This window comes from Budorcas taxicolor, chromosome 8 (genome assembly GCF_023091745.1).
Source record: "Budorcas taxicolor isolate Tak-1 chromosome 8, Takin1.1, whole genome shotgun sequence".
Taxonomy (NCBI): Eukaryota; Metazoa; Chordata; class Mammalia; order Artiodactyla; family Bovidae; genus Budorcas; species Budorcas taxicolor.
In genome coordinates this window covers 12,026,073-12,052,330 of record NC_068917.1, presented here as the reverse complement: position 1 = coordinate 12,052,330, position 26,258 = coordinate 12,026,073, and the positions used below count along the sequence as shown (strand labels likewise).

At 43.6% G+C, this 26,258-nt stretch overlaps 1 protein-coding gene across 1 annotated transcript in view; it reads left to right on the top strand.

Annotated features, from left to right (window-relative positions):
* MSRA (methionine sulfoxide reductase A) overlaps nucleotides 1-26,258 on the top strand; it is a 377,002-nt gene that overhangs the window by 143,095 nt on the left and 207,649 nt on the right. The window contains exon 2 of the mRNA XM_052645046.1: nucleotides 21,805-21,873. Within this exon, the coding sequence (XP_052501006.1) occupies nucleotides 21,805-21,873 (69 nt within the window). The remainder of the gene's footprint in view (nucleotides 1-21,804; nucleotides 21,874-26,258) is intronic.

Sequence of the window (26,258 nt, the reverse complement as noted above, 5' to 3'; positions counted from 1 at the left end):
AGATGGTGGTGGTGATGGTGGCAGTGATGGTGATGGTGCAGGTGATGCTGGTGGTGTTGCTGGTGTTGCTGATGTTGCTGCTGGTGGTGGTGATGGTGGTGACAGTGATGCTGGTGGTGGAGGTGTTGCTGGTGGTGGCAGTGATGGTGGTGGTGCAGGTGTTGCCGGTGGTGGGAGAGATGGTGGTGGAGGTGTTGCTGGTGGTGGTGGTGATGGTGGAGGTGTTGCTGGTGGTGGTGATGGTGGTGGCAGTGATGGTGGTGGCGCAGGTGTTGCTGGTGGTGGGGGAGATAGTGGTGGGGGAGATGGTGGTGGTGATGGTGGTGGCAGTGATGATGGTGGTGCAGGTGTTGCTGGTGGTGGGGGAGATGGTGGTGGTGGTGGTGGCAGTGATGGTGGTGGTGCAGGTGTTGCTGGTGGTGTTGCTGGTGTTGCTGATGTTGCTGCTGGTGGTGGTGATGGTGGTGGCAGTGATGGTGGTGGTGCAGGTGTTGCTGGTGGTGTTGCTGGTGTTGCTGATGTTGCTGCTGGTGGTGGTGATGGTGGTGGCAGTGATGCTGGTGGTGGAGGTGATGCTGGTGGTGGCAGTGATGGTGGTGGTGCAGGTGTTGCTGGTGGTGTTGCTGGTGTTGCTGATGTTGCTGCTGGTGGTGGTGATGGTGGTGGCAGTGATGCTGGTGGTGGAGGTGATGCTGGTGGTGGCAGTGATGGTGGTGGTGCAGGTGTTGCCGGTGGTGGCAGAGGTGGTGGTGGAGGTGTGGCGGTAGTAACACTAGTAGAGCTGGTGCTGGTGGAGTTTCTGTTCCTCACTGCTCTGAAATCCTTCCCATCTTCTAGACCCCACCACTCCCTCCTTGAAGATTTATAGACTCCAAACCTCTTTCCATGATGAAGAAAGAGTCAGTTTCCTGTCCCTGGAAACAGAACACCTTGATAATAACTACATTCCCTCTAGATGTGGAAGATTTGATTACTATGTTATATTTAGTGAAAATAGCAGAAAAGCCCTAATCTCTTTCAGGCTGGGATTAAATGGCTTGGATTACACTGGATTCTAGGTTGTTTTTTTTTTTTTAATACTTCTTTTCCCATGCCAATTCTTTTAGAAACTGGCAAGAATCATTGAAAATGAAGATCTATATAAAGAAACATTGGGATCCTTAGATTTGTCTGATGCTTTAAGCTTGCCACATCCATCTTCCCATCCGTTTTCACTTGACCCACTTAACAACATTAGCAGACAAGTAGAGCAGGCATGATCCACATTTGATGGCTGAAGAGCTCTAGATTCAGAAAAGGTAGGTGATATGTCAAAGGATATACATAGCTGTAGGCCATACAACTCAAAACTGTAGGCAGCCAGGACTCCTACCTGGGCCTTCCCCTTCCAAATCCTGTACTCAAATCACATGGGAAATAGCCAGATTTTATCACCCAGCTTGTGAGAGGAGAGAAAGCAAGGGTGAACCAAGGGAGAGACGGTAAATGATGTTGAATAAAACATGAGGATAATAGTTTGCATATGTAGCCTCATGATTTTTATTGCAAGACTAAGACCTGCTTTTTGAGTGTTCTTTGCTTGTGCCTTCTGCTTTTTGTAAATATTCCCAACATTTACCGTGACATCCTCTACCTGCAGACTGCTGTCCTCATCTGCGTGGCCCTTGCTTCTCTTCCATCCCTGGAGACTGTCTGTGCCCTTAGTGAATGGGAATCCCCCTGTGGACAATTGGTGATTGAGGGGGGACAGCTGGCTGCAAGGGCTGCTTCATCAGTATGCGTCGTGATCAAGTCCTGCCAGTTATTAGAATTCATTATAAATTACTCAGAATCCCAGGAATCTCATTTAGTTCTTACTCAGCAGCTGGAACAGGCTACCAGCTGTGGCTCTAGGGTATCCCCTAAGGACTTCACCTAAGCGTGGGGGGCAAATAGGTCAAATGAACTGATGTTGACTGGATGGGGGTCAACAGGAAAGCCTGTTTCTCCCTTAGAATAGATGCTCTGCAGATGCCATGTTTTTGTTGTTTAGTCACTCAGTTTTGTTTCCGACTCTTTGTGACCCCATGGACTGTAACCCACCAGGCTCCTCTGTCCATACGATTCTCCGGGAAAGACTATGGGAGTGGGTTGCCCTTTCCTTCTCCAGGATATCTTCTTGACCCAGGGATTGAAGGTAACGCTCCCTGCATTGGCAGGCAGATTCTTCACCACTGAGCCAGAAGGTGCCATGGAGGGAATTGAGTTGTGGACACAGTTTAGTTTTTGGCCTCTGATGAACCCAGGCACACTCCAGTGTGTCTTTGAGGGTGATAGGAGAGAGGAAACAGAGAAGGGAGAGAAGTAAACAAAGGGGGAGTGAAAAGAGTTGTACATGCTCTCTTTTCCATCAAAATCCGGCCTCTCATTGCCTTTTCTGTTTCAGCCTCTGTGACACTTTTCACTGAATCCTAGATGATAGCCCGAACTGACCATTCACTTACTCCTCTGGACCTTTGAGCCCTGTGTTCTTTCAATTTCAGACATTTCCTCTCTTCTCCCACTTTCCACTTGTGGACACCTCCTAATCTTTCAAGGCTCAGCCCCAGCAGGCCAGGTACTTTCATGTGGATCATCCCCTCACAATTCTAGACATGATTTCCATTCACCTTTTTTTTTCTTTCAGATAAGGGAATTGAAGCTCGGAGGTCTTATGTGACTTGCTCAAAGGCATGGTTCTGGTGGGGAGTGGAGTCCTCTGGCCACGGCTTTTCCATATAATACTGTACTTGTGTCTTACTGGTGCTTCCCTTCCTCATGATGTAACTCTCTACTGGCCCTGACTCGGTGGTGAGGTCAGCCACATTTGACTTCTGTTCTCCTGGCCCTTCGTCATGTAGCCCTTTCCCTGTATATCCACCTCTTCGTTAAGGAAGGGTAAGGCCGTGACCTCACATCTGGTCCTCAGATGCTCTGCCTCTTAGAGCTTTGAACTAGGACAAAGGGTGGAAAACTTTTCTACGGAGGTGTGAATGGTAACTATTATAGGGTCTGCAGGCCATACAGCTCTGTCACAACGACTCCTGTCTGCCGTTGCAGAGTGAAAGCACCCATAGACAGCAAAACAATGAATGAGTGCGGCTGTGTGCCAATAAAACTTTAATGACACTCAGTTTTGAACTTCATGTCAGTAATTTGCACGTGTCACAAAATTTTTTTCTTCTTGTTTTTTTTTCAATCATTAAAAAAAAAAAACAAAAAACTACACTTGGCTCATGAAAATGAAAGTGTTAGTCACTCAGTCGTGTCCTACTCTTTGCAACTCCGTGGACTGTGGCCCACCAGGCTGCTCTGTCCATGGAATTCTCCAGGCAAGATTACTGGAGTGGGTTTATTTTCCCTTCTCCAAGGGATCTTCCTCATCCAGGGTTCAACCTGGGTCTCCTGCATTGCAGGCGGAATCTTTACCCTCTGAGCCACCAGGGAAGCACATGGGTCACCCAAAAATAGACGGCGGGCTTTGGCTGGTGGGCTTTAGTTTGCCAGCTCTTGTTCTAGAACTAACTGGGTAGCAGTCATTCGTATTTCAGTAAAATTGTCACTGTGTCATTTCTTCTGGAAGCACTGACGGTGTAAGCCTTTAGCTTCAGGTAAAAGGCTTTGTCACCTCCTGAAAGGATTTTGGGCAGCTGTGGCTATGATAGTGGTGGGCTGGGAGAGGTGATGCCAGGGCATAGATTCCTCCCTGTAAAATAAGGTCAGTCCTGCTTTGGTCCTCTTGTCTCCTCAGTGAAAATGTTAGATTTAAATCCTAAATGTTATTTATCTTTGAGCTTTGTACAGAGGAAAAGGTTTTGGTTTGGTTTTTGTATAAATACCAGGCTTAGATCTTTTTGTGTGAGCTGTAATTGTTGATCTTCTAAATTCATGCTTTTTAGTGCTGGCAGTGGGATTGTTTTTGTTTCTGAACAGTTTCAATAATTCTTTCTTTCAGTAGGGAACTTGCATTGAATTTCAACTTTAGCTATGTTTTTCATCTCAACTTGAATTATAAGACAAGCCCATTATACTACAGAGGAGTGCTTTGGAATCCCTTTGGTGTCAAAACAAAACAAAACAAAATGATCAGTAAGACTAATGTTGAGTAGCTTCCTCTAGGAGTTTTATGATTTCAGGTCTTACATTCAGATCGTTAATGCATTTTGAGTTGATTTTTATGTATGGCATAAAATAAGGATCCTGTATCATTCTTTTGCATATGACTATGTCCAGTTTTCCCAGTAACATTTATTGAAGCTATCCTTTGCTTAGGATATATTCTTGACTCCTTTGCTTGCTATGAATTATTTGACCACACATGTGTGAGTTTATTTCTAGGCTCTCTCTCTGTCCTGTTCCATTGACTTATGTGTCTGTTTTTATGCCAATATCATACAATTTTGATTATTATAGCTTTGTAATATAGTTTTAAAAGATGCTTACTCCTTGGGAAAAAGTTATGACCAACCTGGATAGCATATTTAAAAGCAGAGACATTACTTTGCCAACAAAGGTCCATCTAGTCAAGGCTATGATTTTTCCAGTGGTCATGTACGGATGCGAGAGTTGGACTGTGAAGAAAGCAGAGTGCCGAAGAATTGATGCTTTTGAACTGTGGTGTTGGAGAAGACTCTTGAGAGTCCCTTGAACTGCAAGGAGATCCAACCAGTCCATTCTGAAGGAGATCAGCCTTGGGATTTCTTTGGAGGGAATGATGCTGAAGCTGAAACTCTAGTACTTTGGCCACCTCATGGGAAGAGTTGACTCATTGGAAAAGACTTTGATGCTGGGAGGGATTGGGGGCAGGAGGAGAAGGGGATGACAGAGGATGAGATGGCTGGATGGTATCACTGACTCGATGGACGTGAGTCTGAGTGAACTCTGGGAGATGCTGATGGACAGGGAGGCCTGGCGTGCTGCAATTCATGGGGTTGCAAAGAGTCGGACATGACTGAGTGACTGAACTGAACTGAACTGAATATAGTTTTAAATCAGGACATGTAATGCCTCCAGCTTTTTTGTTTTTATTCAAGAGTGCCTTGGCCAGTTAGGGTTTTGGTGGTTTCCACTAAAATTTTAGGATTATTTAATCTATTTCTGTGAAAAATGCCTTTAGAATTTTGAGAGGGTCGCACTGAATCTGTAGATTGCTTTTGGTAGTATGGACATTTCAGCAATATTAATTTTTCCATTCCATGATCATGGAATATCTTTCCATTTATTTATATCTTCTTAAAAGTTTTTAGTGCATGGGTTTTGTTTTAGCTATTTTAAGTCTTTTGACTTGCCATATAAAGTTTAGAATTAACTCATCAACTTCTACAAAAGCTTCCTGAGGTGTTCATCAACATTTGTTGAACTGTAGATTAATTTGGGGAAAATTGACATCTTAAGGATTATTACAAATGTTTATTATTTTTGAGCCTGTGCTCATAAAGGGTGATTTGTCTGTAACTTTCTGTGTCTTTGTCTGGTTTTGTTTTCATGGTAATGCTAAACTCATAAAATCAGCTGTGAAACTTTCCTTCTCCTCTGTTTCTTTTCTTATAACTATTTTCTAAAAATGGAAGCATAGTCAATTTACAATATTGTTTTAGTTTCAGGTATATCTTCTCTGTTTTTGAAGGAATTTATGTAGGATTGTCTCTCCCTTAAATGTATCTAGAATTTCAATCCACAACCATCTTCTGTTTCTCCATTTATTTAGGTATTCTTGAGTTTTCTCAGTGTTTCATGGTACAGATTTTATGCCTATTTTGTTAAAAATCCCCCTAAGTATTTAATTTTATTTGTTGCTATTGTAAATAATATTACTTTTCTCATTCTATTTATTTCTTGCAACTGTATCAGTTCAGTTCAGTTCTGTTCAGTTGCTCAGTTGTGTCTGACTCTTTGCGACCCCATGGACTGCAGCACGCCAGGCCTCCCTGTCCATCACCAACTCCCAGAATTTACTCAGACTCATGTCCATTGTGTAGGTGATGCCATCCAGCCATTTCATCCTCTGTTGTCTGTCCCCTTCTGCTCCCACCTTCAGTCTTTTCCAGCATCAGGGTCTTTTCCAATGAGTCAGTTCTTTGCATCAGGTGGCCAAAGTATTGGAGTTTCAGCTTTAGCACCAATCCTTCCAATGAATATCCAGGACTGAGCTCCTTTAGGATGGACTAGTTGGATCTCCTTGCAGTCCAAGGGACTCTCAAGAGTCTTCTCCAACACCACAGTTCAAAAGTATCAATTCTTCTGTGCTCAGCTTTCTTTATGGTCCAACTCTCACATCCATACATGACTACTGGAAAAACTATAGCTTTGACTAGACAGCTCTGCTTTTTAATATGCTGTCTAGGCTGGTCATAATTTTTCTTCCAAGGAGTAAGCATCTTTTAATTTCATGGCTTCAGTCACCATCTGCAGTGATTTTGGAGCCCCCCAAAATAAAGTCTGACACTGTTTCCACTGTTTCCCCATCTATATGCCATGAAGTGATGGGACCAGATGCCATGATCTTTTTTTTCTGAATGTTGAGCTTTAAGCCATCTTTTTCACTCTCTTCTTTCACTTTCATCAAGAGACTGTTTAGTTCTTCTTCACTTTCTGCCATAAGGGTGGTGTCATCTGCATATCTGAGATTAGTGATATTTCTCCGGAAATCTTGATTCCAGCTTGTGCTTCATCCAGTCCAGTGTTTCTCATGATGTACTCTGCATAGAAGTTAAATAAGCACAGTGACAACAAATAGCCTTGATGTACTCCTTTCCCAATTTGGAACCAGTCTGTTGTTCCATGTCCAGTTCTAACTGTTGCTTCCTGACCTGCTACAGATTTCTCAGGTGGCAGGTCAGGTGTTCTGGTATTCCCATCTCTTTCAGAATTTTCCACAGTTTATTGTGATCTACACAGTCAAAGGCTTTGGCATAGTCAACAAAGCAGAAGTAGATGTTTTTCTGGAACTCTCTTGCTTTTTCTCTGATCCAACAGATGTTGGCAGTTTGATCTGTGGTTTCTCCACCTTTTCTAAATCCAGCTTGAACATCTGGAAGTTCATGGTTCATCTACTTTTGAAGCCTGGCTTAGAGTATTTTGAATAGTACGTTACTAGCATGTGAGATGAGTGTAATTGTGCGGTAGTTTGAACATTCTTTGGCACTGCCTTTCTTTGGGATTGGAATGAAAACTGACCGTTTTCAGTCCTGTGGCCACTGGTGTGCTTTCCAAATATGCTGGCATATTGAGTGCAGCACTTTCACAGCATCGTCTTTTAGGATTTGCAGCTATATAGAAATAGTTTATTTTTGACATTGCCCTAGTACTCTCTGATCTTGATAAAACTTAATTGTTAATACAAAAAAGTTTTTTGATAGATTTCTTGGGGTTTTTAATTTACACAATCACATCATTGGCATATACAGATAGTTTTTTCTTCTTTTTTCCTTTTGGCATGCTAGGTATAGGTTTCTTGTAGATATTCTTTATCAACTGTTTTCCTGATTTACTGAGAAATTTGAAAAATCATGAATAGATACTGAATTATGTCAGATGCTTTTTTAGCTTCTGTTGAGATGATCATTTTTTCCCGTTTGTTAGTATGATAAATTATATTGCATTTTTTGATTGTTAAAGGAACTTTCATTTCCTTAGATGAATTTCATTTGGCCATGATTATTGTACTTCTAAAATATATTCCTGAACTTAATGTTTATTAAAAATATTTATTATTTTTGAGCCCATGTTCATATATAGTTTATATGTCTGTAGTTTTCTGTGTCTTTGTCTGATTTTGTTATCATGGTAATGCTAAACTCATAAAATCATCTGTGAAACTTCCCTTCTCCTCTGTTTCTTCTTTTGTAACCATTTGTAAAAGTGGAAGCATAGTTAATTCACAATCTTGTTTTCGTTTCAGGTGTATTTTCTCTGTTTTTGAAGGAATTTATGTAGGATTGCTATTGGCTCTTCCTTAAATGTATCTAGAATTTCCCAATGAAGCTATGAGCCTGGAGTTTTATTTCAGATTTTTCCATTTCTTTTATGGTTTTGGTAATTTATAGTTTTCAAGATTTGTTACTAATTTATTGCTTCTCAGCTCTGAATTCATCATTCTGAATAGGCTCCGTGATAAAGGAATTTCTGTCGTTTTTCCTGTGCTGTGAGCATGGTGTTGTTCCAGTAGAGGGCGCTGGGGAGACTTTATGAGAGGAGTCTCTCTTGCTGTTTCAGTTGTGGCTGGTGGTGGTGGTGTGGATACCTCCAGAGGAGCCTGCCCCACCCACCGCCCAGAACTCAGTTCTGTGACCTTACAGCCTTGGCCTGGTGGTAACTTTTCTGCAGCCCTCTTGACAAGGAAACCAGATTCAGTCTGAGTGTTAGAGTCCCTGCAGGTGCTCAAAGTCTCCCGTGTGCCTGAATCCCACTGTGCACTCACACCTCCGGTTTCTGATCACCTGCATTCTGGAAGATAGCCTATTGTTTGCCCAGCATCTCCAGATTAGCTGTAGCCTACCAGCCAGTGAACTGTACTACCCAGTAGCTTAAATGCACCTTCTCCAAGGAGGTTTGAATCCTTCTGAGTCTGTCCTTCTTTAGGTACCCTCAGTCCACAGATAGCATAGAGTTTCCTTAGATTATATAGTTACTTCTAAAATTATGGTTAATATTCTCTGGATTAGACTTCTGCTGTCTGACCCATTGTGTGGCTTCCATCTCCTTGATTGGACCAGACTGCTACACAGGGATTTCTTATAAGCACTATTTGGGTTGAGACTTTAGTGATCTGTGGATGTTGTCCTCATGTCGAGAAGGGTAGGAAACATTGCCATGTATTCAACTGGTATCTTTCCTTCTTCCCTCACTCACCCCACTCCCCTTGTGCCTTAATCTGAGATTTAACTAAAGTGACAGGGAATACCAAGAGTGTGGCGAGTGATATTTCTGTAAGAACTGAAATTTGGTGAACAATGAGCCAGAAACATGGTTTCCTATATCACTGCAAAGACCAGCTCAAGCTTAACCCTTCTAGTGTCTTATGGTAGTAAGCAGAGATGTTTGGAATTTCTTAACACATGGCAAACACAGGATATAATAGGATCCTGCTATTTGGCTTCTTAGAGTAGCCTTAAGCTGCTATGGATGAAGTATCCAAGGCTTGTAGAAAAACCAAGTTTAATATCAGCAACAATTTTGAATTTTAGCTTATATATTGATTCTCATAGAAGAGAGAGAAAACTGTATTTCTTATAGGTACCACTATAGATAAAAATAATCCAATTGTCTTTTTACTTCCATCTAGTCAAAGAGAAAAGCCCCCACCTCAACTAAACAACCAATCAACCAAACAAAACACCATTAAAACAGAGAAGATTTTCTCCATTGCTGTTAAGGCCTTTGGCATGAATTTAAATTTAGCTTCCCTGGGAATTTTGGAAAAACATTTTTCTTCATTGTTTTTGTAAGCCCTATGAGGCAAAGATATAACTTCCCCAAACAAAGCAGTAGGAAAAGCAACTAACAGTCCTCTGGACGATGCAAATGAATAAAAATTGCCAGAATTATTGCAGAAGTGCTGAAAGCCTTACTCTGATATTTTATACACTATTACTAGACTTCAGTAGTTCAGGAAGGCCTGTTTTAGCAATTCCAGCACACTAGAGAAGAAGTTGGTGGAAAAATAAAATTACATAGGGGTAGTCTCCAATTAGGAATGGATCATTTGCCAGCGGTTGACTTGTAAGTCAGTTAGACTGGAAATAGCTTTTTCCTTTGTAGAATATACTGTAAGTTCCCTGCGTGCATGTGTGTATGTGTGCATACATGTGTACATGCATGTAAGTTCTCTGCGTGCATGTGTGCTTAGTTGCTGTAAGTTCTATACAGCTTTATAAAAGATAGTTTGAGCTCCTGCCATATGTCAGTAATTGTCCTTTGCTCAAAACTATATTATTTCCCCTTTATTAGAACATGTTAATGGTTATCTATTGCTGTATAACCAATTATCTCCAAATGTAGCAGCTTAAAAGGAAAACCATATATGATCTCATATTTTTTTTTGGGTGGGAGGAGGTTAGGAAATCTGGGTGTAGCTTAGCTGGGTGGTCCTGGATCCAGGTCTCATGAGGCTAGAAGCGAGATGTCAGCTGTGCTGCGTCTTCTGAAGGCTCTTCGCGGGGAGGATCTGTGCTACAGCTCGGCAGGCTCAACCTTTTGGGCACCAGGGACTGGTTTTGTGGGAGACAATTTTCCATGGATTGGGGCGGTTGTGGGGTGTGTGGTTTGGGGATGGTTCTCATGAGGAGTGTGTAACCTAGATCCCTCACGTGAGCAGTTCACCATAGGGTTTGTGCTCCTATGAGAATCTAATGCCACTGCTGATCTGACAGGTGGTGGAGCTTAGGCATTAATGCAAGTGATGGCAATTGGTTGTAATTACAGATGAAGCTTTGCTTGCTTGCCCACTGCTCACCTCCTGCTATGTGGCCTGGTTCTTAGCTGGCCAGGGACCAGTATCCGTCTGTGGCCTGAGGATTGGGGACCCCTCCTCTAGCTCACTGAGGCCTGCCATCAAACGAGCTTGAGAGCAGTCCTTTCCTTGTCAAGCCATCAGATGAGACTGCAGCCCCAGCCAGCATCTTGACTCCAGCTTGTAGGAGACCCTGAACCAGAACTACCCGGCTTTACATTCCCACCTGCAATGAGGCCACTGAATTTAAAATGTACTTGGCATTTGAACGGCGAATTGATTCCTCTTCGGGGGCAGAAATCTGCTTTCTACTGTGATGAATAAAGTGGAGATTTCTTTCTACTGTGAAGTTAATAGCTGGACAGGTTGAGAAGGTAGGGAAATATATTCTGTTCTCTAGCTGTAGCTTACAGCCTACTTGGCTGGTGTGAAAGGGTGTGTCCTTGGTGTTGTAGGGTAGAACTTACAGTATATTTTCGTGTTGTGACAATATCTCATGCATGGTGGTTAGAATCCTGGAAAGAGTTATATTTGAAAATATTACAGGTTGAGCAGGCTCTTGTGGGCTAGCTTACCACCATTTATAACAGCATGTTCATGAGAAAATGGGTTCTGTGTCCCAGATGTCCATCTCTTAAACATGCTTTTGAAATGTGACTCATTTTAAAGTTGGGGACTTGCCTGTATTTCATTAGCTCCTCTCCAGCTACTCTCCTCCCAGTGGCTTACATTTTGAGCTATCAGCCTTTTGGGAAGATAAAGTGACAGAAAATAGAGATGACTATAATTTACTCCTAGCACTAAGAGCCTGGCAGGCCTATCAAGGCATAATTTTATCCAAAATCAGACTTTCTGTTGGGCCTGCATTGAAGTCCCTTTACGGTTGAGTTTTACTGGGTCACATTCATCTCCTTTTGTAGAATTCTAGAGTCTTAATCAGGTATTTCCAAAATCACTCAATCAGATTTAGTATATGAGAATGTACCAAAATGAGAAATGCTCTTGTTCTGCCTTGTGTCTCTCTACTTCCAGCTCATGTCTCTGTGGAAGCTGATGGCCTTCCAGCTGGCAGAGACCATCGTTTGGGCCCTGGGAGGGCTCAGTGGTAGGCTGCTTGCCTTGGCCATGCACGTGCTTCATATTTTCAAACATGACCCTCGTTTAATTCAGCAGTGTTCCAGCCAGTTGTTAGAGAATTCATCCCGGAGTCAACCCGTCGCTTAAATATCCAAGGGTCTGCTTGAGCACATATTCGAGGAAGGGAACCCAGTCGGCTTGGCTCTGCCCCCTGTGCTCTCTGTCCCTTCATTAAGTCAGGGGAGCAGGAGCAGGTTTGAAGAACCACTCCTGTCCCCACTCAGCTACCCTGAATTAGAGGTCCCGTTTCTGGTCACTCTTTCAAGGTAGACAAGTATACACAAACACCATAAAATGACTTTCCGTATCATTTGTAGAATTGCAGTTGAAGACTTTGTCTGTCATAATTCCTAATGTGGATATGCACTGGGTCATCAGGCATCCCTCAGTCATATGACCAAGCCTGCTCTCAGGACAGGGGTCCATCTTCAAAGTGGATGAGCTACTGTGCTATTGCTCTAGTAAGAGCTGGATTAAAACTTTCTTTTTTTTCACTGCTTTTGGGAAGCCAGTGGAGACCTTCATAGTAAAAGCTTGATTTATCTTTCTTTTGAGGGAAATATAGAACATTTCCATCAGTTTTAAAATTATGAATGATGAGCTTAATCTCTATTCAGTCAATCTAAAATAGATTTTAAAATAGCCTTTTCTTCTGTTTTAGAGAAAAATTACAAGGATGAGAGAAACAGGATGAGAGACAGGAGGGAGAGGGGGCAAAGAAATAATATATGTATATATTATATTATTTTAATATGTATTTAAGATATATATATATATATAATATAAAATTCCAGAATGGCAAAGTACTACTGATGTACCAGTCTGTTTTCTTCCTTCCCTCCTTCTTTTCTTCCCTTCCTCCCTCTCTCTTTCTTCTTTCCCGTAAAAAAAGAAAAGGTAAACCTAGAAATAAGGCTTCCTAGATGGCACATTGGTAAAGAATCTGCCTGCTAACACAGGAGACATGGGTTCGATCCCTGCGTCGGGAAGATCCGTGGAGGTGGAAATGGCAACCCACTGCAGTCTTCTTGCTTGGAGAATCCCCATGGACAGAGGGAGCTTGGCGGGCTCCACACAATCCATGGGGTCACAAAGAGTTGGAGATGACTAAACACACACACACACACACACACACACACACACACACACACACACACCCCAGAAATACTTTTTATTTTAAGATAAATGATATTTCAATCCCATCTAAAATTTATAGTAGTCGATCATCTTAAAATCCTTGTCCTTTTGAAAGGAGGATAATCAACCTACTGCTTTGGAGAAGGCAGATGGAAACAAGTGGAATCATCTCTGGCATTCGTCCTGAGCCTGGATAAAATGTAAATGGGGCTGAGCTGAGCTGATTTCAGGGGCTGCTTGCTCACCGCTGGCCACTCTTGGATCTCAGGCGTGCCCTCAGCCCTGGGAAGAAGCTCCCAGGCTGCAGAGGTCATCACGGGGTAGCAAAGGCTGGGGACATTTGAAATGTCCTTTGTTTCTGTTTTCAAGCAAGTCATGCATCCCATGGAGCAAAATTCAGAAGGTAAAAGTAGGGTATTAAAAAAATAAACTGTAGCATATTATGCACGTTTTCTTACCTATTGGTTCCCCCCCCCCCCCAATTAATGATGCCTCTTGTGGGTAGTTTCATGTCTTAACCTATAGAATTACTTCATTCTTTATAATGGGTGCATATTATTCCACATTATGGACTAGTCTGTGTAAAAGGTTAGTGCCAGTCTCTTTATACACAATCCTGAAAAAACTACCTTTGTACATGAGCAAAATGTATTGTAGGAGCTAATGGGTGATGAATCTGGTTAGCGGTCAGCATTAATGTCGTATCTCCTTATCAATGTTTTATTCTTCTCAGACTATTTTATCTCTTTCTCCTTACCTCTAACATCAGTAATCATTTAATAGATTGAAAATGTGTTGATTTCAGTGGAAGCCAAATTGACATACATGTTTCTATCCACGACCATTCCTCTTTCTTTCTAATTAAACTCCCAGATTTAGCTGTATCTCCTTCATTTTTAATGTCAAAGGATAGTCGAGAAAATTTCCCTGTAAGGCTTGTAACAACATATTCCATTTTTTTTTTTGATTAGCAGCTTCCACTTAGAAATGAAGTCCTAATTCGTTTTCCTGAAGCAACAGTCACAGAGAGCAGACTGATCTGGCCTTACCCTGGTGCAGGCTCGCTTGGCGTGCTCAGGGGGGCTTTGCGGGGGAAAGATTGGTGTTGGACTGAAACAGATTGCAAGGGGTGGCCCATCCCGCCAGGCTCAGCTGAGCAAAGGGCCCGGACATTAATCACTGTCACGGGGGGTGGCGGTGGGGATGGGGATAGAGGCGTCACTGGACCAATCCCGCCCATCAGCGGCCTGACTGCAGATGCCGTGCCACCCAGGGGCAATGCGGGTCCTGCTCGAGGCTGCTGCCAGGGCCACGGGAAAGGAGGAAGCCGACCGCTGATTGCTAGGGCGCTTTGCTGCAGACAGGCACGGCCTCTTCTCAGGGTGGTGTATACAGCTGCGTGTAAGAGCCGATTCAGCAGTCTCAGTGGCAGACACGGAGCATCCTAAGTGATGCTAGACGCTGCTGATGAGATGAGAACATACCTCTGTGGGGCTTGTGCTTGAATTCCATTCCCAGGACTTGGATGCTCTGTACCACGCTGGTTATTTTCACATGGGGAACTGACACTGCTAAATGCAAGCTTAGGGGGCACCAAGTCTCTAAAGGGTAATTTTTTTAAAACTTTTTATTTTGTATTGGGGTATAGCCGATTAAACCCACTCCAGTGTTCTTGCCTGGAAAATCCCAGGGACGGGGGAGCCTGGTGGGCTGCCGTCTATGGGGTTGCACAGAGTCGGACACGATTGAAGCGACTTAGCAGCAGCAGCAGCACCATAGCCGATTAACAAACAAATGCTGTGATAGTTTCAGGTGAGCAGAGAAGGAACTCATTCTTACATATATGTATATCCATCCTCCCCCAAACTCCCCTCCAATCCAGCCTGTGAAGGGCAACATTTTAAAAAACAGTACTAAAAAGTATGATCTCTGTGTGATCCTCTATAGATACATTTGACATCATCTTTGAAATCTAAAGTATGTTTTAGGATCAATAACAAGCATCCCTTAGAAATCATTTTGGTGTACAGCCACATTTTTTAATACAACTGTTTTCAGCACTGTTATTCATGAAGAGGTCACATTCATCGAACTGACATATAGATCTTAACCCGTCAAGTAACCTTGGTTTAAATGGAATTTCTCATCTCAAATTGTGTAATTTGGGTGGTCATTAGGAATTACTTGTGTTAAGAGGGGGCAGCGAGATTTCACAAAAATCAGGTGGAGATTTTTCCATCGGTTAATATCACATGCTTAGCATAGATGCCTAAGTTCACATGGTTCTACATGTGGTAATTAATAACAGTATTACATGAGTGAAGTGGAGTTCTAAAAATGCAATGAACGATGACGGAATGCTTTTCTTGGGATAAAGTGCCACGAATCGGGAACTCATGCTTGTCTGAGAGTCGCGGGGTAACAGGATGCATTAGGAGCGGTAGGCAGTGCTGCTAACACAGGAGATGCGTGTAGACATAGCTGGTCTGCAGCCCTAACGAGTGGGGCAGGGTCGTTGCTGGTCAGTGAAGGATGAACAGAAGGCAGGCGCTGTCTACCCTATAGTAACACCAACAGCAAACCCAGTGCCTGGCACGTAAGCTGTGCTCAGTCACTGTTTTCTGAACTGTAATTTTATTTGGACAGAATATAGATCCCTGTGCCTTGACTTGGTAGAGCAGATATGCCCCCCCAAGTCCCTCCATCAGCCTTCCCTCCTCCATCCCCTGCACGCCTGCCTTCCTGTGCAGCCCCAGAGCCCTGCACATCAGGGGGGGTGGAATAGGGCAGCCATGCTTCTGGGCTGGGTTGGTCCTGAAGGCCCTGAGCATCACCAGTGGAGCTCAACATGCAGGGGCCTTGGGTTCAGGGACAGGCAAGAGTTCAAGGTACTCTGGAACCCTAGAAAGAAAAGGATCCTTACATGATCAAGCAGTAAGCAATCCACCCGTTGGTTATTCTCATTTAAGAGAGTTTCTCTCGCTTCTCTTGCTCTTTCTCCTCCTCGAAGAAAACAGAGGAACAGGGTTCAGAGGAAAATGTTTAGATTTGTACTACTTGAAAATCTAGATAAGATCTAGATTTCTTCTTTTATCTTACTGTTCCCCTGCTTAACTGTTTACATTATTACCATTTTCTGATGCCATGACAAAAAAAAAAACCAAAAAACTATTTATGATCAATCATACTTTTAAAATTACTATGTAATATTCCATCTGAGGGCTGTGTCACAGTTTACTTCCTTGTCTCCCTTTTGGTGGGCCAAGGAACGGTTTTTCATTCTTATAAACAGCTCTGCTGTAATTTGTGTTGTTCAGCTGCTCAGTCATGTCTGACTCTTTGTGACCCCAAGGACTGTATCCCACCAGGCTCCTGTACCCCATCCTGTCCATGGGATTCTCTAGGCAAGAATACTGGAGTGGGTTGCCATTCCCTTCTCCAGGGGAGGTCGGACCCATGTCTCCTGCATTGGGAAGTGAGTTCTTTACCACTGAGTCACCAGAGAAGCCCTTGTTTGGAAACCTTTGCCTCAGTTCTGATTAATTCCTAAGGTAGAAATAACTCACTTGCCACAGATGAGCTTCGTCACTGCTCAAATGACTGAGAGTCACCCAGGACACAGCTTAGTGACTGTGCAACAACAGCAACAACATAGGATGTGTGTGAGTTGGGTTTTGTGGGGTGAATAATGTGACAGGGTGGGGGGCCGACACCGCTGGGTGGTCTGCAGCCCTGAGGCTTTAGTCCAGCCCAGGGATGGTTCTGGGCCCAGCAGTGGGCCTGGACTCCCAACAGTGGCAGCAGTTACAAGACTCTTCTCAATTAGCTGGTGTCGCCAAGATGACCTGCCTGGAGAGGCTTGACCCTTTAGGAGAACGTGGGGGCCCACTCTCCAGCCCCCCACTAAATATTTTGCCATTTACCTTATAAATCCATGCCCTCTCCACCCAGAAGATAGAAATTGTAGCTCAACTTGAGCACAGGACATGGCGCTAATCACCAGGTAGTTTGTGTCTGTATTTGCATTGTTGCAAGTACATGATTGAAGAGTTTTACTGTATTTTTGTCAAGGAAGGAGACAGTCATAAAGTCTGAAGTGCATTAGACATTCATAAAACAAAACAAGAAACAGCGTCAGTATCATCTTCTAAAGCTTTTGAACATGTTCCTCCGAGCCCAGCACCAAATCCCCTTCAGAATCTCTCCGAGAGTTGACTTTGACCCAGTCTTGCTCTAATTAACCTCCCTGCTCCTCAAGCACTGGGCTTTCAAGATAAATGGAAATCTATTCCTCGTCCTCACACGCCCTTGACTGAGGACACGTCACGGCCATCAGCCCAGGTCGTCCCCCTGGAGTGCGGCGCTTTGGAACGTGCGCCCACAGCGCCCAGCCAGCCAGATGGGAGGCACCCGCCTGCTGGGCCGGGCAGCAGATGTCCTTGTCAGACAGACAGACCCCTCCTGTCTCCTGCTCTGCTGGTGATCAATACTCTCAGTGCCCAGTCAATGAGAGATGGCTCTGTTTAGTCAGTTTGATTGTTTCTGTGGTGAAATGTGCCACCACTTTTGAAAAAAAAAATTATAAATGCTTTTTAAAAAATCTTTTTAATTATAAATGCTCCTCACCCTCCAATCTCATTTGACCTTTAAAATATGTTTCAGCAGTCTCAGGTTCTTTGGCCCCCAAGTACTTGCCCCAACAGAGTGTCAGTGGGAAACTGCCCTTGCTTGATTTTTAACACCTCCCCTGTTCTCTCCTCCTGGAATGGAAAGTAGCACACAGTATCTATTCTTTTATCCCTAAAGCTGTATAGAGTCTGGAGGCTTTCAAAGAGTCTTTTTAAAAAATTGCAATAGGTGATGTAGAAATGAGAAGGAAAATGGCTTCTCTCTTTGTACCATCTTTATGATTTATTCACTGAGACCAGGAATAGCAGAATGATTTCATCACACATGCCTTTCCTAAGGAATAAGAGACTCTGTGGGGTGCTAAGTCGAGACAAGATTTTGTGGTCATAGTCAGGGATTGTGAAAGTGTGCTGTGATTGATTAATGATGTCTGCCATGGACATGGACGTGGAGGAGAGGTAAATGTGTGCCTTATATTTGCCAGTCCTGACTCAGATCTTGTGTAAAGCAAAGTCCACATGTAAATGCTGATACAAGCCTAACAGTGGTATGTATTGTGTGCCAGGCACTCTTCTCAGTGCCTTACATATATTGACTCATTTGATTCTCAGAGCAACCCGTGAGGTAGGTACAGATGAGGAAATGGAAGCACAGAGAGGCTGAGTCGCTGAGCCAAGGTCATACAGCCAGATGGCAGGAGAGCCGAGATTCAGGGTCAGACAGTTTTATCGCAGAGTCCAGGTCCTTAGCCCTAGATTCTGCACTCTTTATCCTTGGCTAATGCTGTGTCTTTGCTCTCCAGGGAATTATGTAAGGCTCAGCTGTGGTTCAGAAAAAGATGCAAAATCAAGTTTAGAGCCTTGTTATCTCTGGGCCTCAGGCTTCAGAATGAAAGGTAAGACAGTCCCGGAGAGCCTCTGCAGTGAGCAGGGAGTGGCTCGTGAACTCCCTCCTTCCTCTCTGGGTAGCATTTCCAGTCTCTCCACTTCTGCCTTCTCAGATGGGAGAAGGTGGTTTGGAAGGGAAGAGGAATGGTGTTTAGGGACTGGAACAGAGGAGTTCCTTGGTCTCCAGGCCATCCGACTGGGGAGACTTTCTGAGTGGCCTTTTTCAATGATCATTTATGTATAAGGGACATGTGTGTGTATGTAGAGATACATCAGTGTATCAAATAGTAATCTTTCATAATGGCTAAAGAGGGACTTTTAGTACCTTAGCAGTTTGTTTCCCTTCATTAATTTAGCAGCTATTCATTAAACACCTATGTTGGGTCTTACAATGTGCGGAAACTGTGGGAACAATGAACCCATATGAACCCTGCCTTCTCTGAGCTTGTAGTCTACTCGCTGAAATAATGACTAAGTGTAAGGTGCAGCTCTGACTATAGTAGAGGGAATGAGGGGCTGAGGTGGCCAGACCACATGGGTTTTTGAAGCTGCATTGAAGAGTTCTGATTTCTGCCTGTGAGCAGTGGGAAGCCATGGAAAGTGGGGGAGAGGACCAGGGACTTTGTGTTATATAATCAGTTAAAAGATAATTGTGGTGACACTGGGAAGAATGAATTGGAGAGGGGATATGGAAGAGCTGGAGGTGCTTGTAGGGGTCCAGGGCAAAGAGGCCATAAGAGTTGGGACGAGGGTGGTTTGGGTGGTGAAGGGAAGAAGTGAAAGGACTCTAAAGCTATCTGAAAGGCAGAATTAGCCAGATTTGGTGATGGATTAGGTGTGTGTAGCAAGGGAGAGAGAATGGGCAAGGATGCCTCAAAAGTAGGAGGATGTGGTCCTATTCCCAAGGGTAGGGATGCAGGAAGAGGGTCAGGTTTGGTGAGGAAGGTCATCCTGCATTGGAAGTGCTTTTGAGCTGTCCCCGAGGAGATGCCAAATAAGCCACAATGTTTATCGAAACCAGGTAGTGTTTTGGCTGGCTATACACATGTCCTGATGGACTGTCCTGGGACACTAAATGGTACAGAAAAATTTTAGAAATCTACAGCTTTGTTGACTTTAAAAAATTCAAACAAACATTTTCATCTGGGAAGTAAGAATCTAACAATGACAAAGACAACTGATAGTGATAAATATCTTGCATAATATTCATAGTTATTTTTGTTTTTGCACATTTTTCTGCCAGTCTTTTCCCACAAGCATGCATAGTTTTTGTTAGCTGTCATTATAGTCTGCATTCAGTATGAAATAGCATTGTTTTCACTTACTATTATCCAAAATATTTTTTCACATTTCTCTCTCTCAAATTCTGTGTTTAAAATGTTACATGATATTCCATGCTTGTGATAAATTATGAATGATAATTTTCTAAACTGTTTCTCTGTTTTTGGATATTTAGTTGATATAAAGATTTCTTTATTACCAGTAATACATGAGTAAATATTATGCCTATCACCTTTTTTTTTTTTCTCTTGCAATTTTCTTTAAATTCTCATGAGTGAGATTAGTGGGTTAGCTTTTGAATGGGATTATAGCTCTTTGATATACGTTTTGATGCCTCTGACAGGGGCTCTGGGGTCCTAACTATAGAATAGAGCTGTGATTTCCTTGTGGAGCCTCACCACCTTCCTTTGGATTCAGTAACCAATGGTCCTACCATTGTCTGGGCGCTGTCCAAGGTAGCACAGCCACCTGTGACCTTACCTTTTGCATCTGCTGGAGGCACCAGTTAGTGCCTCGAGGCTGTACGGCTTGTAAGCTAGGTTCAGCCTGGTTCCTCCCCTTCACCCAGCTCTTCTGTTCCTCAAATAGTACCACCATTTCTTAGGAACCTGTGGAGGCCCCTGAAATGATGGAATAGAGGAAGGAACTGACTAACCTAGACTGAACCTTATCAGCCTCCAGGTTCTAAAAGACACTGTGGTGCTACGGAGGCTGCCTAGGGGTCTTGTGGGTTTGGATGGGAGTCTGAAGACCTTTTATGATCAGGTGCCTGCCTACCGATCTGTCCTTAAGTGCCGCTGCTTCTCAACACATCACCTTTACTGTGCCCAGACTAGTCTCTCCTCTGGCCCAGGACAGTGTCTGGGCTGCATCGACTGCTGGCTCTCACTCGAGCTGCTCCCTCACCCTCTGCTTTTCTAAGTCCTGCTCCTCCTTTTAGACTCGACGCTAATTGTAATTTCCGCAGGTTCCTGGCTCCACCTTGCAGCTGCCTGTCCCCCTGCTGCAGACTCTTCCAGCACCTCCAGTCCCCACTCCAGGACTTAGCACATCATTGTAGGCTTGCTGTCGAAATTTCACCTGTTGAAGATAATTGTACACTCCTCATAAGGGCAAGAATCATGTCAGTCTCCACCCAACTCTGCCAAAGCCCTCAGTACCTAGCTTTAGTGCTGAGCCCTGTGCCAGAGCTCAGTAAATCTAACGTGGCCCATTAGATCAAAGTATCCATGCACCATGATGCAGTGTCGAAGTGTTTTCAACGTAAATGTCCATATTCCAAAATTGCTGAGGATCAAATTAGGCTACTTGTAGATGGGCCATACTCAGATCTTCTCTTACCTGGTTTTGGTTTGGGAGCTATGAGAATAAGTTAAGGCTGGAAAACCATAAGCCAGTCACTTTTAATTTCTAAGTCCTTGATATGCACTCAGGTGGAAGGATGACTGGTGGACGTGATGAGGCTGGATGAAGGGTAGTAAGAAGCAGTGAAATGAAGGTCTGTCTGGTCTTTAAGAAGGCAAGTGTCATTGACCCCTGGAACGATGCTTGACTTGTGAGATGATGCTGTCTGCAGTGTTACCCTGTTGTCTTTTTATTATTATTATTTTAACACTTGTGTATTTATTTATTTGCTTGCATTGGGTTTTAGTTGCAGCGTATCTTTGTTGTGTCGTGTGGGATCTTTTGTTGTAGTACACAGACTCTCTAGTTGTGGCACACAGGCTGCAGTGCTCCTCAGCTTGTGGGATCCTAGTTCTGCAACCAGGGATCTCACCTGCATCCCCTGCTTGGCAAGGCAAATTCTTAACCACTGGACCACTAAGGAAGTCCCTACCCTGTAGTCTTTACAGCTTCCTTCTGATCATCAGCAGTCCTCAGGGAAAGCCACCACAGTTCACCCTGGAGCCCCACGCTCCCTTTGTTCTCGAGGGCATGTCCTGGCACAGAGGGACCCTCTGGCCAGGAGTCAGGAGCTTCCAGGTCGGCTGGCTTTGCCATCCCCAGCTGCACGGCTCTGCACATACTTGGGCCTGGGAGTGCTCACTGGTGAAATGCCATGCCTGAATGAGGCCATCTCTGGGCTTTTTTGTAACTGAGATAAAAAAAAATAATAATTGAAACTCTCTTAAGAGGGTGAACTTTAGTGCTGTTTCTAACTAAAAATGAGAACTAGGCTCTCTGACACATTTAATGACATGTGTTAGTATGTGTGTAGAACTTTACACTTAACTTGATTTTCTTTCTTTCTTTCTTTTTTTCTAGCCAAACATCATGTCAATGGCAACAGAACAGTTGAACCTTTCCCAGAGGGAACACAGATGGCTCTATTTGGTAAGATATCAATTCTGAAAGAAAACCCAAATTGTGTGCAAAGACTCGTGCCAAATTTCTGAGTTTTAGCAAGTGTCCTCAGGGCTTCAAAATCTGGGCTCTTCTAGATATTTACAAGTTGTTGCAGCCAAAAAATTATCGAGTTCTTAGTATTTCTGGGATCAGAAAAGCTTATTCTATAGAATTTAGTATGCTTTCCTTCCTCACTTTGCAAGTCAAATATCAAACTGTATATTTACTATTCTTATGTCCACACTCTGAATTAACCTGATAATTTAGGAGTTGAGTTTTTCTTCCCTAGGAAAGATTTTTTCCATATACACATATTCATATATATGCGCATGCTCAGTCACTTCAGTCTTGTCCAACTCTTTGCGACCCCATGGACTGTAGCCTGTCAGGCTCCTCTGTCCATGGGATTCTCTAGGCAAGAATATTGGAGTGGGTTGCCATTCCTTTCTCCAGGGGATCTTCCTGAACCTAGGTCTCCTGCATTGCAAACAGATTCTTTACTGTCTGAGCCACCAGGGAAGCCTATATGTATTTATACACATTCTATACATACATATGTATATGTATAAAAGCTGGGGTTCAAATAGCTTTGAGATGTTATTCCACAGAGATCAATCTAATTGAACAATCTCTTTCTCCTCCATTATGAATTGAGCATATTCCTGTTTTTTGTTTGTTTGTTTCTCTGGTTCCTTCTCTTTAGCCTTTAGACACATTCTCTGATCTCTTTCATCCTAAAGCCCTCAATTCCCCTGACTTTGCACCCCCTCCAGCTTCCATCTCCCCTCTGGTCCTGATGGAAGTCTCCTGCAAGGGCTTTTGATGTAAAATTGCTTTAAGCACTGAAGTGTTTTTGAGCTAGAAATTAGCCTTCTGACAACAGTGTCTCTAAATTAGCATATTCAAATGTTTCCCTAATCCCAGAGTTAGTCATCACTGATGATTAACCCAGGAGAGTTATGAAACAGGGACCCACTTCTGCCCAGGTGTTTGTAAATCTTACTCTGTGTGGGCTGTCACCTTTTAAAATATACTGGTCAGTAATTAGAAGTTATTATGCCCAGAAATTTAAATGGAGTATCTTGTTGTTGTTCAGTCACTAAGTTGTGTCTGACTCTTTTCAACCACGTGTGGACCGGAGCACGCCAGGCTCCCCTGTCCTTCACTATCTCCTGGAGTTTGCTCAAATTCACGTCTACTGAGTCAGTGATGCTGTCTAACCATCCTCTGTCACCCCCTTCTCCTTTGGCCTTCAGTCTTCCCAGAAGAAGGGAAAGAGTCGGTTCCAGTGAGTCTGCTCTTTGTGCTAGGTAGCCAAAATATTGGAGGTTTAACTTCAGCATCAGTCCTTCTGTGAATATTCAGGGTTGATTTTCTTTAGGATTGACTGATTTGATCTCCTTGCATTAATTATTACTATAAGATGTGTGCTCACTGTTTGATGTGTTAAGTTTCCTCTGAGAAATTGCATTCAATGATGGCATTTTTACTCAAGTTATAGGCCAAGCTGAGTGTCTGTTAGCAGGGCACAAGAGTCACATAATTGTTCAAAGGGTTCTTTCAGTGTGTTTTAGCTTTGTGAGCCCGCGGAAACTGGGTTCGGAGAAGGCAATGGCAACCCACTCCAGTAATCTTGCCTGGAAAATCCCATGGATGGAGGAGCCTGGTGGGCTGCAGTCCATGGGGTCGCTAAGAGTCGGACACGACTGAGTGACTTCACTTTCACTTTTCACTTTCATGCATTGGAGAAGGAAATGGCAACCCACTCCAGTGTTTTTGCCTTGAGAATCCCAGGGACAGGCGAGCCTGGTGGGCTTCTGTCTATGCGGTTGCAGAGTCGGACACGACTGAGGCGACTTAGCAGCAGCAGCAGAAACTAGGTTAGAAACTAGGTTCCATGTCATACTGGGAAGTGTGAAATGAGACTGACTGGTCATAGATTTCCTCCTGTCCTGATATTTTAGGAAAGACTGTTTCCCAAAGGACTGATAATGTTGTTGGCCACATAATTGAAAATATCAGTGCATAAAGCTCTGTAGCGAGATTATTATTACTATAAGTTTGTGAAGGTGTGCTTTAGAGTGACTTCCCTAAAAGTCCTAACCCAAGGCCTTCATTGTTTGACTGGGCAAGCAGCTCCCCCTCTCCCAGCCTCAGTTTTCTCAGCTGTGGAATGGGGAGGCTGATGGGGTGCTCTGAGACACTCCCCTTGGCTTCTGCATCTTCCATACTCCAGGCTGTAGGCTCATCTGGCTGCAGGCTCCCCTGGCTGGGAAGCCCACTGTGAATGGCCAAGGGGTGTGCTTTTAAAAGAAACAAATTGTGTACCTAACCTCTACCAGTGCAGAATTATACAGATGGTAAACCAGAATAACATCCCCTGACATCTGAGGACTTTTGCTTTATTAGAACTGCAGTTTGCCTCTTCCAGGTGCTCAAATGAAAGCCCCTGCTTTGGTTAACTGCACGCAAGCATTTGATATTTGTGCTTTCAAAACTATCCTCTCTTGATATAGCTTGTCCACCTGGCCTGCACTGGCGAGTGGATGGGATTTGGGGTGGGGTTCTGTCATTCAGGTTGTTTATAGTTGTCCTGAAAAAGTAAGACTAACTGCAGCTTCCTGACACGTCTTGGGCATTTAGTCCTCACAGTACCTTGTAAAGCTGGTCGGAGTACATAATCCCCTTCTCAGAGAGCTCATATGATTTATCACAAGTCCCTCAGCCAGAGAGATGATGGAGCTCGAATGTGAGCCCAGGTCTAACTGACCGGAAGTCACTCTCTTTTCCCCAGGTCTCCGCACACTTGGCTCTGGTTACAGGAGTCCTGGGAGAGTCTAGTAGAGTCAGAATTGCCTTTCGGCTAGATCATCCATGCACAAAAGCATGATTTCCAGCCAAGTCAATTTAGCAAATTGATTTGTGAATTTCTGTGCATTTCCAGAGTGCTCTGAAGGACTCTTGAGACACAGCTTTTGCCGGGAAAACACCGCTTGGAGTGACATCTCCTACTATTTATCATTTCCCCCCATCTGATCTTAGTAGCAGGCATTAAAGTGCAGGAGAATGTCTTACATCGACTTGCCTGCGAGGTCACCAAAGCAACAGTGGCACTGTGTACTCATCCAAACTCATTCTTTAGCCTGGGAAGGCTTTAGTATTTTATGCCAAGAGAGTGTCAGCTATTCCCGTTTCATTATCTGTCAGTTAATCATTTGAATGTGCCTTACGGAATGCTGTCTAAATAGAAACTTTTAAATTTAATCCACTCTGAAAGTGCACTCCCATTAGCATTTAGCTTAGGATGGGTGATGTAAGGAAGAGTACAGTGAGGGTCAAGGGGTGGTTTCATTCTAACAAATGTTATGAATGTGTTATTATGCCAAGTGGCCAGATAATGTATGGACAGTTCCTTAAAAGCTGTTTTTGGCATGCAGTCTTCAAAGATTATTTTTAAGACAAGACGTTCATTTTTCTCAGGCTCTCTTTTGTGGCCCAGTTAGTTTCACCCTTGTCTTGTTTTTCTGTGATCACTGTTCTTTAACTTTCTCATGGCTCTTTTCTTTCCTCTGCACTTTAGGACAATGATAATGAAGGTAATAGGCCTGCTCTCCCGGTGGGCTTCTCCTCGTCTGTGTGTGTTGCTCTCTTTCAAGTCAGTGGGAGCCCCTTTTTCACAGGCCAGAGAAGTGGACCCGAACATTTTGCAATTACTGAGTATCTTTGTTCCTGGCGGCTGAGTGCCCGATGGCAGCCAGCCCTTTGATCACACCACAGCCCTGTGAAGTGGGCATCACTGGGCGCTTTTAGAGACGGAAAAACTGAGGCACCCAAAGATGAAAGAGATCTGGTCAAGTAAAGGGAGTGCTTCCTCTGGCACAAGGACATCCACGTAACAGTTGCCCACATGCTGTGCCTGACTTTGAAGGGTCCTCTCCAGCTCTCCATATCTTAATGAAAGTGAACAGAGGGCCCCTCCACCCAGGCAAAGAGCAGAAGCCCCTGCCTCTCTGTAGTGGTCATTCTCAAGTATGGAGCAGCTATTCAGTTTATTAAAGGTACTCCATCATCAAGAAGAGTTATCATTTCCAAATAAGATACAATTTGTTCATTGAGAAGAGTGCAGAGAAATCAGGGGGGTGGGGCGCCAGCCTTAATATGTGAAGAGTTTCAGTGCAATCTGAAAAAGTGAGATACAGATTTTTAAAACTTTCGAGTTCAGTACTTGATCATAACACTTACTATCCAAACTCAGATACTTTAGGAGTGAAAAGGGTGCTGTTAAAAAATGTTATGTATTTTAAAATTTTTATTGGAGTGTAGTTGCTTTATAATATTGTGTTACTTTCTGCTGCACAGCAAAGTGAATCAGC